General features: G+C 37.9%; 1 protein-coding gene across 2 annotated transcripts in view; it reads left to right on the top strand.

Annotated features, from left to right (window-relative positions):
- The first annotated feature begins 4,020 nt into the window (after window positions 1–4,020).
- The window catches only part of CLCN3 (chloride channel, voltage-sensitive 3), a 58,951-nt gene continuing 43,327 nt past the window's right edge, over window positions 4,021–19,644 (top strand). For both annotated transcript variants that reach the window (XM_009330701.1, XM_009330704.1), the window contains exon 1: window positions 4,021–4,196. In XM_009330701.1, the coding sequence (XP_009328976.1) occupies window positions 4,037–4,196 (160 nt within the window). In that variant the 5' untranslated portion in view covers window positions 4,021–4,036. The remainder of the gene's footprint in view (window positions 4,197–19,644) is intronic.

Below are 19,644 nucleotides of genomic sequence, written 5' to 3'. Positions count from 1 at the left end.
ATTGCTGCATGCTGCTGTGAGGCAGTATCTGTAACAATGTCAGATATGAAGCAGCTGGGGTAGTTGACTCTCTGGGAACGCGGAGAATTAATGTACAGTTCTTAAGAATCTTGGTTAGGGTCCTCAAAATTAATGATTTTTGGTGTTACCGCTTTTGCTTGACTGTTGGAGAGGCCTGTCAAAAGCAATACTTCTGCAGCAGGAGGCAGATAGTGTTTCAAAACAAGAAGAGAAGGCCTGCAATATCATGCCTATCGTGTAACTGTAGGCATGTATGTGCCAGAGGAGTTGGCATGTGGAATCATGTTTGTGCAGAGATGATGCAGGGATTCTTTGCAGTATGCTTGGTCTGGCTCTGGAGAGTCTCTTGGTTTTGTTTGTCAGTTGCAGACTAATTGATGAAACTTTCTCTTCCATTGTAGACCAGGCTGAAAGCATTTTCTGTTATTGGAAGATTTAATATCTGTAATCCACTGTTCTGACATTCCTCTAAAGTGATTAAGACGACATCCAAAGGGAGAGTTATTTCTCTTATTCTGAACAGCAGGTTTGTAGTAAGATTAACTGAAGCTGTAGAATTTAATATAAAGAAAATTACCTCTTTTTTTTTAAGAGACATTTACAATGTTCCACCTTTCTACTGTAATAAATATTTCTGTTGAGACTATTACAGGAAAATGTCTTCATTAGATGAAAAGTGTGTATGTGGCTTCCAAACTTGGTACAATAATTAAAAGACTAAGCAGGCTTTAGCCATGCCCTCAGTATGCATCAAACATAACAACAAAGTGTTAGTAACAGAATTCACTACTCATGCCTCCTTAACTTGCGTCTGTTAACATTATAGAATCAATTCCCTCTGAGCTCAAGTAGTTGCTTTTGCTAGTTGTGTTTCTGCCTGTGGTTTACAAGAGAGATACTCTCACTTTTGCACACTAACAGTGAGGATCTTCAAGAGTTCTTGGAGCAGTTTGAATTTTGAATTTAGAGGCCTGGGCTTTACGCAGAATTAGTAATACCTTTTTTGTTTTGATACATTTACAAACAACTCTGTGATTGCTAACTGAACGGTAGTCTTTCTCTTGCTTGTTAATTGTTTTCTCCTTTCTAATACACATTACTACATAAGTGAAAAAAATTAACTATTAACAAAAGTCAGATATACAACAGGAAGAGAACACAATAGACTGAAACTTACAGTGTGCTACAGGGAGGTGTTTGTGTCTTGTGCTTTTCATCTTCTAGCGCTACTTTTATGGACAAGGCAGGAGAGTTTTCTGTCTCCTTGCAAACCTCATCAGAATGTAGGAAAGATCAGGTGAATGTAAAAGTAACAAAGATTTCACTCAAGCAGGAGGCCAGTTGGCAGATGAGAGTCTAGAATATAATTTTTGGTGCATAGAGCAGGTGGAGGAAGGTGACGAACGATGCAGTGAGTGGTAGCACTTAGGAAGTCCCAATGTCTCACTTCAGCTGTGCTGTGTGGCTTCCATGTATGATAGTACTAAACTGGTACTGGCAGAGTGATATTAACAGGACTTTCTGTGAGCATAATAATGAAATAGTTAGACTGTGATCTCACTTTTTTGGGGGCATGTTCTTTGTAGGTACTGTTTTATAGGGAATGCCAAAAATTACCCTGTGTGAAAAGTTGGTATCTGTTAAACAGTTTCATCTGTAAAAAAGCTTCTGAATAAATTATAAATTGTGATCTGATCTATTTGGGGAAAAAATGGAGATGCTTCCATTGTTTCCAGATAAAAGGGAACTGTATTTTCAAATACGATATGCTTCGTAATATGGCAGTGTAAAAAATTTTTTGGCTGTCCATTAAGAAGCTTTTCTCAGTGGCTGTAAAATGGTAGAAGATCAAGAAGAATTTTCACATAAAGATGAATGGAAGAAATTTATTTGAAGAGAGAGTATGTTTTAAATTGTAAATATTCTAAATATTTTTTTTAAGGAAATGAGAATGAGTAAAGCCAAAGGGATCTGTCTTGCCCAATAGCAGATCTCTAGGGAAGAGTGTAAGAACAGAATAAGCATATGCACGTCTTCAGAATGCTCTCCTAGCCTCCAGCATTTCCACCAGAGGATGTTGTCTTTAATAGCTTTTGATAGGTTTTTGTTTTTCCTTCTGTGAATGTCAGGCTGCTTTATGAACCATTGCATACTTCTGCAAAGTGGTAAAGAATTCCACCGCTTCCCTACATGCTCTGTGAAGAACCAGCCGTTTTTTCTCTGCTTGTCACCTCACCTCTTTCATTATGACACGTAGGGACTACTGAAGAACAACAGATGCTCTTCACTTTCTTCATGCTGCTTGTGATTCTGCTGACATCTGTTGTGTCGTCTTCTACATTACATCTTTTCCAGACTGAAGAGTCCTCATCCATTTTGTTGCCCTGTAAAAGGAAAGCTATTTTGTACTCCATCGTCATTGTGCTCTCCTGTAACCTGTTTCAGCTCTTCTATAATCCTTTTGGACTTTTGGCACTATGTAAAATATTTAAGGTGTGGACAAGCTGTGGATTTATACAGTAGTTAAATGATGTTCTCTCTCTCTTGACTGATAATTCTCGTATCAGATTACTCTGGGGACTGTTAGTGCATGCTGAGCTCTTTCTTGTAACTTTATTATTACATTTGTGAATGGTAGTAGTCGGGTCAGAGCCCGTTGCTTTATAAGGCAAGTTGGGATTGGTTCTGCTGCCCCCTCACCACGTGATGTGATTCATATCTATCTGTACAGAACTTCATCTCATGTTATCACCCAGCCGCGCAGTGCTGAGAGTTCCATCTGCAGCTACCCAGCAAACTTTGTTGCTTTGTTTTTCATCCCTTCTTCTAGGTAACTTAGAAGGCTGAGCTGTTTGCCAATACAGGAAAGCTGTCTGTCTGACCTCTGCTAGTAACTCTTCATATTGGCCAGCCAGTTTGGCTATACTTCACAAGGCTCAACGGCTGGGTAGAGGAGAGGGATCTGAATTGGAAGTCCTGTTACCTGTTTTTATTGCTGCCAGCTGGCTGGATGTTACAGCGCATATAGCTTTGTAGCAGTTACAGTGAATAGTTACAGAATTTGCAGATAAGCAGAGGAAAAAGGGTGTAAGGAAAAGATTTGGAGGTGGATTGGGGGGGCATCTCCTTTGCTTGGAGGGAATGAGGTTTCTTATTACTGAAAGAATGTATACTGGGCTGTTGTATGTTAATGTTTTCTTTGAGAAATGACAAACACAAGACTTCCTTTGGATAAAGAAGAGCATGGAATCAAGGTGTGATCACATCTTGTCCTCCCTCCCACCCCAATCACAAAGTTATTTCTGTGGATTTAACTCTACAAGGCAAAGGAGGATTTGGCCTCAGCCTGTGAAAACTAATGTATTAGTGTAATACCAAATGTGCAAAAGCATGTGTTGCTGATACCTCATTGTGCTGAAAAATAAAACAACAACCAAACAAAAGGCATATAGGTAAGGCTTTTGAAAGCTTTATGTGGACACAAAGATTTGAACTGGTTTCCACTTTTATATTTTTGTTCTTCTGTGCAAAAGAATGTGAACAGTTGTGTTCAGGGGACTACAACTTTAGCCTGCCATCTGTTTCGCTCCAAGCAGGCATAGTACAAAGATACCACGGCTAAAGAAACTCATTTTTTAACTTTAACATTGGGTGGATTTTGCACCAGCTCCATGGTGCAATGCACATTCATGTGCGTGGGGCGTGCACATTCCAACCACCTGTACTGAAAGAGAAATACTTTCATGATGATAATGTTGGACTAAGGAGAGGCCAAGGAAGGGGATGAGGAAGCATCATCCAGTTAAAAATCACTAAAGACTTGTGTAAAATGTTCTATATATAAAATGTTCTGTATTACTGCTATGGTTTTTGTAAGTTACAGTACTGTGATCTTAATATTTTTTCCCCAAAGCATGAAATATACTTGTTTTATTTGATATAAACTTCTCAGTCTTTTGTGCATATTCAAATAGAAAATAACGCATTTTCTTTATATAGGTTATAAAGCAGCTAAATGGAGTCTGAGCAGCTGTTTCATAGAGGCTATTATCGAAACAGTTACAACAGTATAACTAGTGCAAGCAGCGATGAGGAGCTTTTAGATGGAGCAGGTGTAATTATGGACTTTCAGACCTCTGAAGATGATAATCTCTTGGATGGTGATGCGTCGATTGGTAAGTTAACGTTACTTTCAGCTTAAAAATTTCTCTGGGTTGTATTTCTGTGGTTTTGTGGGTTTTGATTGTTTTTTTTTGTTTTTTTTTTTAATAAGCAGAACCAACCTTTTTCATAAACAGAACCAACCCTTTTTCATAACTAATTAATGTTTCTCTTTAGCTAATCTGTCCTTCAGAGGGATGCTTTAAACCTGAAAGTGGCTGAACGTTTTTCTGTGTGCTTGCCTAACAGTTACATTGTATGGGATGACTTCTGATACAGGGTAGATATTAACTTACTTCTGGCAAATGACAAACTTGCTGTCAAGTAGTGGAAGGATGGCTATTCTGCAGCTACCTGGTCTTTCTTAGCTGCCGCAGGCTTTTGGAAGTTTTCAATATTTCTTTGGGGCAGAAATTAGCAGTCTCTTTTAATTGTTACTTATAGGGAGAAATCTGTTTCTGCTTGATTTAGCTTCAGATCTGTAAAAGAGAAGCAAAAACCTTCTAAGTAGAGGTGTTAGAAGCAACAGGAAACACCATATGAGCTGAACTTTTGACTAGGTGAAAAGTTGCAAAGAAAACTTGTTACTATGAGCACTAATAAAAGTACTGAAGTAATACAAAGAAGAAAGAACTGGGAAGCTCTTCCTCTTTTTTTTTTTTTCTTTTTAATTAACAAAGCAGTTAACGGAGTGAAAGCATTAACATTCTCTTAGCAATGGTCAAAGAGGGGAACAGGAGGGAAAGAAAACAATTTGTGTGTAAGATAGTAAACTTGGTTAAATGTATACTCTTGTCACTTCCTCTTATTTTGTTTAAAATCAAACTCAGCCTTTTGTTTTATCATCCTTTCCTCCCCCATTAACATTCAGTTGTCTTTCATCCCTTCAGAGGCTCTTTCTTCATGCGTTTTCCCTTTGCCACACTTAGCAATTGGATGTTGGCATTGTACTAGATAGTTGTGTCGTATCATTATAAGCATCCTTCTCATCTGTATTCCTTCTGTCTAATTAGATATGTCTTGAATATGCAGTTATTTAACTTGTATACCAATACAGGTATCGAGCCAGAACACCTTCAATCTACATAAAAATTCCTTCTGCCAAGTTACTTAGAGAACACCAGCATGATGAAGTCAAGCACTTGATAGTTAGGAAATTATTAAGCAAACAGTTGGCTTCCATGTGTGATATTTTGTTCTGAATATCTGGCACTTTTAATAAAGTGAGTGCCTTGCTTATCTAACATAATATTTGCAACCTGTACTGAAAGTCTGAAGCTACTCTGGTTATTGTTTATATAAATCCTCTCCATCACTTCAAGCTTTAAGGAGAAATAAATTTGCAGTAAAATAAATAGTTTCAGAGCCAGTGTTCTGCCCCTTGCTTGTTGTGAAATTAGATCCGTAAATTGGGTCCAAACAGATGAGGTGGTGGTTTTGTTTGCACTGTCAAAAGCAATGCTGATTGCTGCACATGCCAGCAGCCCCTATCTCATTGTAATGCTGAAGTATTAGAAAGTGCATTGCAACATAAATATTAGTGTATTTTCTTGCCGGGAGTTGAATTTTTTGCTAATGGTGTATCTGCTTGCCACAATTCTGGTCTCTTGGTAAGAGGCAGCAATAGTAATAAGCACTATTATTTTATTTAAGTGAATGGTGATTTATGTGTCTCCATGGAAAACATTTTCTTGTACAGTAAATCATAGTAAATACCTTAGCAATAGATCAGAATCTGGTGTAAATCTTCTTTTCAAGGTGATAATAACATACTTCCAAAAAAGTTTTAAATAAACTTACATGCAGGAGGTGAACATCTGTGTTTCTCATTCCTTAGGTCTCCAAATGTGTAAGGTGGTTTCTCTTGTGTGTTTTTAATTCAGCAAATCTCATTGACAAGACCAAACAAGCACTTTCTTGCTGGACTGCATGTGCCCCTCTGTTACTCACTTAGTATCAACTGTTTGTTTTAATTATTATTATTTAAATACCCTATCCTTTAATCGTCTCTTAATGTATTTTTGTTCTGTTGAGTGTAAGTACAGATGAATTCACCATACAGAATCTGTCCCACCTCCTGAGGAAGGGCAGGACCATCCCGGTAACTGGAAGATCCCATGCTTTTCAACACTGCAGGCCCTCCAGAGCATGATGTGAATGCAGAGGCATTAGGTCTAGCTCTGTGCTTTAGCTGGTGAATCCTGCCAAAATCAGGAGCCCTATTTAAACATATAGTTTGTGTTTTAAGTCTGTAGGGCTGGAAGAATTTATGAGCCTGTTTCTTAGCAACGTGATCAAAATGGCAATAACGTATCTGTACTTAAAATGATTGTGGAAATAATGTAGCTAAATTGAAAGCTGCATAGCTGTAGAATGTAAGCTTGGAGTACAGATGAGCACAGACATGAACAGTCTGCGTAAGTTGTCGCGGACAATAGAGTGTTCGTCACAATTTTACAGTTTATATAATAAAATATAGAATTAAAATTTTAAAAAATTAAGACCATGCAATGAGGAGAAAATGAAGGATTAATAAATTATCTTTTTTCATTTTTTCAATGAAAATTGAACCATAAACTGCACATATATTATGCAGATAAAAAGCTAACGATATGGAATTTCTCAAGTAATTGTAGTCTTTCCCCCTCATTCAGAGGGCATTAAGTTAAGGGAGGAAGTCTGCTCATTTCAGTAGGCTTGGTAAGTCCCTTGGCTGTCAGGACAGCAGTTCTATAAAGCCTGCACGGTACTGCCATTCACATTAGCACTCATACTTAAGTGCTTAACTGAGGCTTACAAAGCCATTGAGGCTGTTATTCAATGGTGAATATGCCTTCTGTTGAAAGCATGTGGAAATTGGATGATATTGGGAAAGAATACTAATGATATATACTACTTGTCCCGTGTGGGAAAATCTTTTATGTTATATGGAACTAAACAAGTGGATGTTAACTGGAACCCGTCTTCAGAAAGTCTTGTCACCTAGACTTTTGGGTATCTTTAATATTTAGTTGATAGAGATTTGCCTTTTTAGTGTCATCTCTGATTTGCAATTTGAATGGCTTTGTGCATTTCCATATGGGGGATTTACTGTTATGTTAAAAAAAAATGCTGTACAACAATCTTGTTTCTCTTAACACCATCTGAAAGTGTGTATGTTACCTATCCTGCACTGTGTCATCTGAGAAGAATACAGAAATTGTGAATATGTAATATTATATACTAAATACATACATAAACATACATGTATAGTAATTATAACTTTATATAGTATATCATATGTCTGTTACATTCTCCAGTAGCTGTTTCTTTGCATAAATTTCAGGCTTTTACTGGCAGCATTGTGGAGAACAAGTGTAGGTATCATGAAATTGTAAATTCTTTGAGCATAGTGTGTTTTAACATGCTAAATAATTACACTGCTATGCATGTGGAGGCTTGGATGCCTTGCACCAACCCCTGCCTAGAAGGGATACTGCCTGTCAGCTTTGGTCAAAACTTGCTTTTGTTGCTTATCAAAACTAATCTCTCTGTAGTACCGAATTTAGTGTTTTTCCTTGCTGAACTGCTGTCTAATGAGAAGTATGGTGATGTTATACTGATAACAGAAGTATTTGCCTCTTTGTAGGGAGGATGTCTTACCAATACTTGTATGTGCAATGTACTTTCATGTATGCAATCTGTGGATATGATTTTCATCATGACTTATCTATGTTTTATTTTTAGACTGTTTGCCTTGCTTCTTGCTAGGTCAATTTAAACACGTTATACTTACCATTGAGAAGCTATCAGTTCTTTAATAGCTAAGTCATATAAGCTAATACTTACTGGTTTAAATTTTATAGGAGATCTATACTATTTAGTTTTTTAACAATTGTCACACTAGGATAGTTTATTGTTTTCCATCATTTTAACAGGGAGGAAAAAAGAATTCTTTCTAAACAGAAGTGAAATCTCCAGAACTGAAATATATTATCACGTTAATATTTTAACTGGGGAATATGAATGAGAAGATGAAATGTCTAATCCATTCTTTTCCTCTCAGCATTGGCTTGACTTGCCTGTCTCAAGTTTGAGAGAGAGACAATTCTTGGCTACTGGCTGGCCTTGAAGGGTGTAACAAGTCTCTTCAAAAGTTCAAACTTTTTCTTTTTATGACTCAGGGTTAGCCAACTAGCATGGTGAAACTGAGAGGTCTCTAATTTTACTCAGAATTGAGGGCTGTTTATACGATGTAAGAGAGGACTGCATCAGTTCTCGCTATTTTTTTTATTTAAGTGTAGGGCAAGCTCAGCAGGAGGTGGATTTTTGTAATGTTGTCAGACTGCAAATTTTTCAAGGCAGTGACTGAAATCAGATGATTAAACCTTATTTGTAGTAAAGATGGTTTGCAAACAAATGATCTCACTGGTGTTTACATCTCAAGGTACTTTGATCTGTCTGTGGGAGTCTAAGTCCTGAATGAGCTTGGCGTTCTTTTCAATAGCTATAGTGATTCCTGCTTCAGTTGAAGGAACTTAGTTGCTTATATTGTGACTTCAGTGTAGAGACAGTTTACAGTCTGGCATATGGTGTTAACATAAAATTGGCAATAGTTAACCTTAATATGACAACCTGTAAACTGGTAATTCAAAAGCTGCTGCTACAGCCGCCACTATCTCCTTGCAGTGATAGCAGTGCCACTAAAAAAAAGAACATGCCAACAGGTCATGGTGTAGTAAAACACAGCGGCTCTCCTAAACTGTCCCTACCCATGAGCTGGAGTCCTTCGCCTAAAGTGAGAGACCAAAACAATCCTTTTTCAGCATCCTAAATACTGATACTAAAAATACGATATAGTGAACTAATATTATGGCATTATTTGAGGAACAGAATGTGATTTTCAGCAAGTGCCGGTGGTTCTGTATCATCCAGAAATTTGTACCACGTCGGAGGTTAATTGTTCAAGCAAGAACTAGACATAGTTATCTTTTCCAACAACACATGAATGTCCTTTCATATGTATGCTTGTTTCTATTTAGCTATCGCTGTTTATAAAGAAAAGAAAGAATACAAAGAAAAGAATAAAATAAGTTCTTTATGCAGGAAATAAGTTAAGTTCCTGTTACATTCTTTATGTGTGGAAATTGCATTAACAGATTCTTCCTGTTGTCTACAGCTGGTATGAAGGAGGGTCTTTAGAGTAATTTTGCACCATTGGCATTGTTTGCGTTTTCCTTGCATGTGGTATAAAACTGACTTGACTGAACAGTCATTATGACAGTTTGACATATCTCCTTCCTAACTTACATACAACCTGTCTTCCAAGTTAGCAATATTTGCATTAAAGGGCTCATTATTGTTCTTAAGTGTTGTGGTTTAACCTGGCAGGCAGCTGAATCCCACACAGCCGTTCGCTCACTCCCCCCTCCCAGTGGGATGGGGGAGAGAATCGGGTGGAAAAAAAAGTAAAATTAGTGGGTTGAGATAAAGACAGTTTAATAGGACAGAAAAGGAAGGGAAAATAATAATAGTAGAATACACAAAATAAGTGATGCACAATGCAATTGCTCACCACCCACCGACTGATGCCCAGCCTGTGCCAGAGCAGCAGTCACTGCCCCCCAGCCAACTCCTCCCAGTTTATGTACTGAGCATGACATCACACGGTATGGAATGTCCCTTTGGCCAGTTTGGGTCAGCTGTCCTGGCTGTGCCCCCTCCCAGCTTCTCGTGCACCTCCAGCCTTCTCAGTCGGTAGAGCATGGAAAACTGAAAAGTCCTTGACTAGTGTAAGCACTGCTTAGCAACAACTAAAACATGGGTGCGTTATCAACATTGTTCTCATCTTAAATCCAAAACACAGCACTGTACCAGCTACTAGGAAGAAAATTAACTCTATCCCAGCCGAAACCAGGACAGTAAGTAACACATTTGCTCTCAAATGATGCCGTACAAATTGAAGCATGAGATAACATGACTTGCTCTGATTGCAAGGGCAAGCATGAGGCACAGCTAGTTTCTTTTGAATAGTTAAATTGTCAGTAACTGGTTATCATTTACTTTTTTTTCTCTTGGATAGTAGTTAGAGCTGCAGATATATTGCCTGTGCTCCATACTACCAATGCAGCTGAACACAGGATATCTGACAATACAGAACCATGTTTTCTTTTACTTTTTTTTACATTAATAATGCATGAAGTTAATTTTGTCTGTCTATCTAGAACACAAGTTGCTATACATTATGTTTACATGGATAACTGGGCTAATTAACAAAGCTCTTCCCTCAAGGATTTCAAAATTCCTGGCAGAAAACAAAAAAATTGACTGGAAGATTTTTAGGTTAAGGGGGACAAATGTTTTGTCTTAGTTATTGGATGTTATTATTGAATGAGTGAGTTGCAGGTGTTTGAAATATCTTTTTCATCTTACCTTTTCATCATGATAGTCATTTTCCTGAACTCTGATCTATATTTTTTTTAAACATGATTATTGTCCAAAATGAAAATTCACTTGATACTGTTTTAGTTGAACAGCCTGTAATGGTGTTACAGTGTTAGTCTGGGCCTTCAGATTGTAATTGGATTGGTGTGGCATTAGACTTTCTGAGGGACGGAAATTATGGCAGTGTGTATGTAGAGTTTTAGTAACCAATTAGTTCCTTGTTCTCTTAAATGTTTAGAAACAAATATTGACCATTTCAATTTCTCACAAATGCTATTGTCAGTTCTTTGAAGACTTGTTTATAGGATATTAGACTTGTGTTGGTTTTAGAACTTAACCCTACCAACAGTCCTTGAATGGTCTCACCAGTCTTTCCTGCCAAAGTTGTATTTACAAAATTAGGTTTCATCTTCCAAGACACACAAGCATATGCATTTCCAGCCTGATACTCTGGAAGAAGATGAATCGTAATACTAGTAATTCATTCTTTCCATCTTTCTGATATATCATCTTGTTGGTTTCCTTCTGCAGCTCTGCTGAAGTGCTTAAAGCACACTGGCTTTGTTAACAGATGCCGCTGAGGCAGTTATTACTGACTTGACAGCCTGGTGTAGTGTTATCGTAAGTATGTCCTTCTCCCAGGCATGCTGTATGAATAGTGTAAGATGAAGGAATGACAGCAGACGAAATGTGATGGCATATATGTAGGTATGTAGAAAGAAGAGTCTGAAGCGTACAATAAAATAATTAAGTCTAATATGACCGTGAAGTCTTTAGGTACTAAATAAACAATTTTCACTACAGCTTTAATAATATTTCATTTATTCATTTTACCTTTGATTTGTTCTCTCAAGTCAGCCAAAGGAGGCAGATACAATTTTAACCAAATTGATGTCAGGCTGTACTCTTGCTTTCTGTCTTTGAGAATATTCTTGTGTACCAGCTAATAAATACCTTTTAAAGTGAAAGCTTTTCATCTGCTTGGATTAAACAGAAATGTTACTCTGGAAGAGGATATCATGATGTCTCTGAAACACGAGAACAGCTGTGCTGGGTCAAACCACAAATCCACCTAGCTCAGCATCCTGTCTCTGACAGGGATCAAAAGTCAGTGCTTAAGGAAGAGTAAGAACAGGGTGAGTAAGTGATAGTTCATCTGAGTACTTGTACAGCAGTTTTGTATGGCCGAGGGCCTCTTTCAACTAAGTGGTGGTTTTTAGAGTTTTAGTCCTTATCAGTGGATTTTCCTTCCACTGACTTTTTCTTGAAGCAATTCTTTAGCACCCACACCATCCCTTGGCAAGCTCAAAATGTGGCTAAGCTGTTAATGTGAAGAACCACCTTTTTTTCTTTATTTTGAACCTAAATCCGGGTGTAAATACTGCTGAGAACAGCTAAAACTGCCAGAGTTTTGCCTAGGCAAACAGTGGCCTATGCATTAGTGTGGATTGACACATGGACTTCCTTGTCACTCACCCTTGTACAGCATAAAGGCTTAAGCGCTCTTTTTTTTTTTTTTTTGGTAGTTGCAGCTGTGAAAAATCTTTCTGCTGATACATAGGGGTTTTAGCGGGTATTATTAGCTTACTGAAATGAAACTACTGTTGATACAAAAAGGTTTGATATGAGACTAGGACAGGGTGACCTGAAACTAGGATGACTTGATTGTCTTGCCAAATACACATACTCTGATAAGGCCTATCATGCATTGGCCATATGCATGTAGAAACTAACAAGGATTAACACATGGATAGCATAGTGCTGTCCTTGTGAAAGGTGGTAGACCCTCTCCCACTTCCAAGAGGAAAGTGGAAAGACTCGTGGATTAAAATCCCAAGTTTCCCACCAAAAAGAACTGCATCAGAGCAGTGATTCAATTACAGCAAATCAGTGAGCAGGTGTATTTATTAATCACCAGTGTGAGGTATCAAACTGTTTATAGCTTATGTTTTGTTAGACTTGTATACAATGTATGCTCATTTAAAAAAAAAAAAAAAAATTATTCTTGTCCTTGCCCTTGTCGTTTGTAGTAGTCTTGATCCTCTAATACAATAACTATCTCAAGAGCTCTTTTATTAGAACAGATGGTGAAAATTTGATTCCCATTGCTACTTATTTCTTTCCCTCCACAGTTACCTCTTTTCCAGGTTAAGGACTTCTGGTTTGCTCATTGGGACCTTGCAGCTATCCCATGCTTTGGATCCTTTTTAGTGCCCCTTTCTGAACCTTTTCTAGTATCTGTAACTTAAGGGAGGGATCAGAACTTCACACAGCATTTGGAAGATGAGCATGTCATGAAAATAGAGTAGCAAGTCTTATTCTGACCACTACCAAGTACTGAGCTCATAGTTTCATGGAATTCAAATATGCCTGGCATAGTATAGTATTACGTATTAACAACATACAAAATCGCTGTTGGCACTATGTTCACACAGCTTATGTATGTATGGAGAAGATGTAATATTCTTGAAGATATAAAGTAAGCTTAATGTATATAGTATATCTAAGGAGGAATACATGTTGGTGCTGTAATTTTATCCCCTGCACATACTTTGAACAGTAAGTTGAAAATAGTGGCCAAAAATAACCCGAAAGCAGAATAAGGGCAATCTGGCAGATAAAACCTATTTCCTTATGTGCATTTAGGTAAAGAGGAAAACCAGAACGATCTCGGTAGCAGAATTTTGGCTACTCCTAGAAAAGGGAGAAGTAAACTTTAGAAAAGCTGCTAAGCCAGGATTCCTTCCTACTAAGGATGCCAAATCTTCTTGTTGATGAGTTATAACTACAGTTTTAGCAGATTGGAGTGTGAGGAAAGGACATGTATGCAAAGGTGAAAATGCAGCAGGACTGACTTTCTTAGTAAAAGTCTACCCTGTAAAGAAAAAGAACAGAAAAAAGATAGGAAGTAGTTAAGAGGCTCTTAGAGAATCAGAGAAAGCAAGTTGTTTGCAGAAAATAGTCTGCTTTTGTTTCCAAGTCCTCCTTGCATGATTAGTACAGTAAAAGTAGATATTTTTAATGTCAGTGTAGAACTGACCAATTAAAAAAAAAAAAAAGAAAACAAAGGGAAAAAACCCACCTCTCACAGCTGATAACTATATGTAGTCTGATGTCAAGGATTTTCTTCCAGCATCGTTGGGTTATAGATCAAGAAGGGTGTGATGGACAGCCCCAGAAAGAAGTGAAAAGAAAACTGAAGAGACTAGTCTTGCCTTCAGTGTTTTGCGCCAAGATGTCAAAGCAGTCTTTAGGGACCAAACACTTGTGGGTTTTTTCCAGTTTATTTTTGGTCTTGGGCGTTAATGTTGCATCATTATTTCATTCTTTCCCCTTTTTTCTGTCTGTTTCTTCTCCTGCCCTGAAGTTTTGCATGGCAGTGGCGAGCATTTAGTCGTATTTCACTGGTTCGCAGTGAAGGTTCAGCTACCCTGGGGGGAAGTCAGTCTCAGAATTGATTACACAATATGCTTGCGGCTGTATGACCTGTTCTGCTGCATTCTGTTTGCTGGTTGGGTTTGACTTCAGTTACCATCTTCCATGTCTACACAGTGAGTAAAAGCACCATTGGAAATTATACAATACTGTAGAAGTATAATTCAAGAACCTGTGGTTGGCCAGTAAAGAAGCCAGCTTATTAGGCTAGATCCTGGAATAAAGTGTTCTCTGCTGGATGAAATGATTGTGAGCAAAATTAAGTGGGAGACAAACGATTATGAAAAAAGAAACTGTGATTGAGAAGCTATTTTTTTTCCTGTATAATAAAATGCAAATAGAAAAAAATCTTATTGTGTATTACTGCTAAGCGCATTCCTCTGGGGTTTTTTGACTCCTGTTTTGTTTAAACCCCATCTGCCTTGAACTACTCAACAGCATATGTTATAAATTTGTTTTCTTCTGCTTTTACATTATATTCGGTCTAAAATTTTTCCTGGCATTGTCTGTGTGCCTCATTGAGGCTTTTGATGAGGTGGCAATGGAAGCAGCTTAGTGGAGTCTTCTGTATATAGCTTGATACAGAGCTGGGAGCCTTTTGCTAACACCGCTGTGATCAAGCACAGAGTTCTATATAACGCTGATGAATGAAGTTTGGGACTCTGTAATTTAAGATTTTAAAAATAATTTTTTTTTACTGTATATTAGTTTGAAGCTATGTGAAAAAAGAACTTTTTCTCTCTTTTTTTCTTTTCTTTTTTTTTTTTTTTCCTTTTCTGTGATTGCATCTTTGAGTTATTTCATCCTGGACCATGTCTGGGTACCGGAGCTGGGAGAAAGGTGTGGGTGCTTCTTTTATCATCTTTAGCATTCCCACTGCTGGCTCTGTGTGACCCAGATGAGAAAGTTGTATGATTTTATGTAGAATGAACAGAGTGAGACTGAAGGGGCTGCAAGATCAGTAAACTGAGACAAGTTAAGTATGAGGAGGAGTCAGGCTGGTAGAGGGATTAGACCTGGGCTTAATTTGGCCACATGGATTGAGAAAAGGGTAAATGAAAGAATAAACTGGGAAAAGGGCAGGAGATAAAGCTGGAAAGAAAAGGAATGGAAGGAAGAGGAATGAGACACAGTAGGTTTTGAGACATTTTGTGTATTCTTTGGGCACCCTGTTTTAAATGGATGCTTCCATGCCCAACCTTCAACTGAGGGTGCATATGAGTTAAATTCTTTTCAGAATGGTTGGAGATGGTAGCTGTTTTGAGGAGTGCTCTATTACATAGTGTTTTTCAAGAGAACATTATCTTCTAGCTCTGCTGAAGGAGAAGCTTTAGTTTTGAATAATAATAGGAAAGAAAATGACAGTTAAGAATCACCAAAATCTTTTGCGTTAGTCACACTAACATTTGTAATTATCAGACATGCTTTTGGCATCTCTTGTTACTTTGATGAAACCATTCAGCATCCCCAGTCTTACATTTGGAATTTCATAGAAGACACGATTTTAATTTTCATTACCTGGTGCAGTGATATTACATATTCTGTCACTAAAATAAACGAAGTAATTGAAGGAATTGAGAAAATATGTTTGGTTTATATGTAACAAGATGTTTGGCTGTCTTCCTTAAACCCAGCTTACTTTTTAACATGAAATAGTGGAATAATGCTTCAGAATTAACGTCTTCCCTCCAACTTTGGGTATTTCGGCTGTCATGCCTCTGTGATACTCCCCTTCTTTTCATTGGCCTTGTTCTGTCTCCTCAAAACATCTTTCCCTGGGTGTATCCGATATGTCTAATCTCGGACTTGTTCTTGTATTTTCAGATACTTTATCTTGAATGTTTTTCTTCTCTCTCCTTAAAAGGGAAAAAATAAGGTGTGGAGGGAGGATTAAGGTATCTTTCTTCATGCTCAGTATGCTTTAAAGGTGTGTCACCCATATACATAGTGATATTTCTAGAACAATGGACTTAAAGCCCTTTTCTGCAAAGATAAATGCATCTAAGTGATGCTTAACAACAGTATGTGCCTTCTGAGAACAATGGGAGCACTCAGATGTGTGATGTTATTTGGGCATGGAGGATTTCTGGGATTGAGGCCTTAGTCTATAACTACTGTGATGAAATCTCCTGGAAAGCAAGCTGCTGTACAAACCTGCTGTTTACATATGAGCTGTTCTGTGCACTAAATTGGCCATTTTAAGGGGTTCTTAGTCATTGAAAATAAGGCTATTGTAAAACTAAGTTTAGACAACAAGTGTTCATAATGTTATGTACTCTAATACCCAAAATACCTAGTTAACTAGAGACAGCATTTCACTAACTACAATTTTGGAATTTGCTGAACTTCACAACAGAAATAACTGTCATACTCTGACTATAAAATTATCAGCCAGTTAAAGTCGGACACTGTTTCAAGCCAGGTAGAAAAAGAGTAATTTTGAAAGATGAAATTGTGTAGATGTTTAGATATTAAAAAAAATACTGGCTTAACTAGGTCAGGTTAGCATGCATAGTATCTTTCTCTCTCTCTTGCTTAAAAAAAACCCACTTTTCATTGTATTATGGGAAAGGGAACGCACACAGTGGCAGCATTATGAACAATGAGAACACAAGCTACTGGTAATTGAGAAGGGACAATGACTGTTCTGCTTTTTAAGACTAGACAAAGAAAGGACTGTATTTGGCAGCCAGTCTATAACCAGTGACCTGGGAAGAGCTGTTACTATTTAATATTAGGTAGACTCTTGAAATTCTGTGTAGCAGATATGAAGTTATATCTGTTTTACGCTGCAGACTTCTTGTCATTATTTTCCCTCATATCTAAAGTTTATCAGGTATGCCTTCCAACTAGTTACACCCTTTATCTTTTCCAGCTTGGACTGAATTTTAGACTTGCGTAGAAATTTTGCATGATCCTTAGTCCAGTGAACAAGTTTAGGCCAACAAGTTAGCCATTTGTTTGCTGTGATGGATTTTTATTATCAGTTCTAAGACATGTCAGGCCTTCGGTAACCACATCAAACTCTTAAACTAGCGGTGATCTTCCAGACCGTGTTAATACAAGTCCTTTATAACCTTTATTTCATATTCTTTCAAATATGGAGTTGAATTTATAGCGTTGTCTTCTATAATTGACATAATAAATGCACTAACAGTTCATTCCGTAATAATTCTTTCTTCAGGTTACAAAAATTGTTGTTGTATTTCTTCCTGCTGTGAATGACTTTTTATTTAGAGCCTTACAGTAAGATTACAGACTCTTTCCAGGTGCTGTTGAGATAAGTTGAGAATGCTCGGGGATTTCTGTTGTACTTCTCCTTATATCAAAGTAATGTGGGTAATTTAAAGTTCAGAGGTGCTTAGGTTTGTTTTTTCACAGGCAAAAATAAATGGTGAGAATGCATAATGGCTCTGAAAGTCCCACCACTTTTGGATATTCAAGATCTTAAAGATTCAGTTGCTCTTGTTGAAAAGGTGGTTGTAGGAGGCTACTCTTCAGAAAGCATTTCCTTGTGTAGATGACAGCAAATGGAGATGTCTCTCTAACTCAGTAGAAGACACGAGTATTTTAGAACCGAGTATCTGTGGCTCAAGGGTTCCCTTTGTCCTGGAGATAAGATAGTCTTTAAGGTTTTAAAATACATTTTGCTATATGCTCTTCCCCCCCCTCCCCCTTCCTTCATTCTCACTTGTTTTTCCATCTATAGAGATACTAGCATTTTCTCAATATTTGTACTGGAGCCATATTTTTAAGATTTAATATATTGACTGGTCTGTGAAGTAAATCCAGTATTTCTTTGTCCTACTCTGTGCTCAAAAACATCATTTGCAGTACACAGCTTGTAACATTGGCATTGGCTTATAAAAGAAATAACTTCCTTAAGAATATGCTTGGAAAATTATTTAAGAAACTAATGCATTTGAAAACTGAAATAGTTGTCTGTCTGTCACACTTACAGAGGTGAAAAGGCATACATAATAAAATTAATTCCTTTCCTTGTGTCCTGTGTGAATGAAACTGAAGCTGGGCCTTGGTGCTGCAGGCATGCAGTATTCTCAACTTCACTAAGTATGAATAGTCTCAGTAATTTCACTCAGTTACGTAAATCGTGTGTTTGTGTGTATACACACACACAGATGTACAAGAAAAATTAAAGTATTATACTGAGGCAGTAAGTCTAATGACTTGCATATCCATTTTCAGCTCTTGAGAGCATTTTTTTCCTTTTGTGTAGTTTGACAAAAATGAATCTCTGCAACTTAAGTGATAGTGTAGTTAATGTATGACACATTTTTACTGAAGCAGAACACTTAAAATGACTGAGAATAATAGATCAGGGAACAATAATTTTATATTACCTGCTGTAGGGGAAAAAGGAAAAACTGTGCACATCTTACATAAGTATTTCATTACAACTGAACTAACACTGGAAATCTCATGTAAAATAGTACTGGCAAGATAGGACCAGTACAAGATCATACAGTAAACATAAATTAATATATGGTTACAATATATAATAACGTCTGTTTCAAGTGCAAGCAATTATGTAGATAGTTTACGATTTCCTGTCTTTAGGTACTGATTATTTGAAGTGCCTGGGTTTTGCCAAAGCTGTAACAGTCACTGCTGGATGATGTATCGCATGAACGCCTTGGTTAGCATTCATGTGGGCGTTGCCTATTTTGAGTCTGTGACTTTTAAGGGACTCGGAGCATGTTGTCAATGTGTAGAGTAATGCAAGCTGAAGTATGGACTTGTGTTTATTACATTACCCCCCCCCCCCGAGCTTTTTAATATGAATACGGATATGATGCAGTTGTAATACCAGAATAATCGTCACCAAAAAATTGGAGACACCAGACCATTTTAGTTAAAGCAAGAATTTAATTACGTATTTAATGCTTTTGATTACGTATGTTCAAATCTGACATTCACTTCTGTAGATTCGAAAGTTCTACACTGTGAAGTGGAGGTGAAAGTGGGGTAAGCTAACCCCCTGGAGCACAGCGCTTGGCTTTTAGCAGGTTACGTTGCTCTTCCTCGGTGGCAATCATTTTGATGTTTGAAAAGAGTAAATAAAATTGCTGGGAGACAGGCTTCCCCCCCACCAGTGGTAATAATGAATTTTGACTTTTTATGTCCCTTCCAAATAAAATGTGATGGTAGCTGTGTAAAAGTCTCTGCCGGTGTGGCTGCAGAAAGGCGAAGGGAAGAAGTTCGAGTACCTTCCTCGTCTTCAGTGTCATGCACAGAGATGCGGGTTTGCCTTTTTTTTTAGCCGAGCCGGTAAACCCGGCGTTCACTTGGCAGGGCTGGCAGTCTTGGCAGCTTCACGCGTGCAAGTGAACGTCTTCCGTCGTTCGTACGTCTGTCACCATGACGATTCCCTTCGACACTTGAGCCGTAGGACGGGGCGGGGGCAGTGTCGGCGGAGAGAGGCTGAAACCCTGCGCCCCCGGTCGGGAGTACCTCTCCCGTAAGTTGCAGACGGGCTCTTCTCTGCTTCTTCCCGTCAGCAATTAAATACGCGGCTTCGTTGTCCTCTGTAGATGAGACGACCCGCAACGGCGAGCGCTGTCGCGCGTGGCGGCAGCGTCCCCC

This window comes from Pygoscelis adeliae, unplaced genomic scaffold (genome assembly GCF_000699105.1).
Source record: "Pygoscelis adeliae isolate BGI_AS28 unplaced genomic scaffold, ASM69910v1 Scaffold167, whole genome shotgun sequence".
Classification (NCBI taxonomy): domain Eukaryota; kingdom Metazoa; phylum Chordata; class Aves; order Sphenisciformes; family Spheniscidae; genus Pygoscelis; species Pygoscelis adeliae.
The sequence above is the reverse complement of the archived record's forward strand: the minus strand, read 5'-3'. Positions and strand labels throughout refer to the sequence as shown.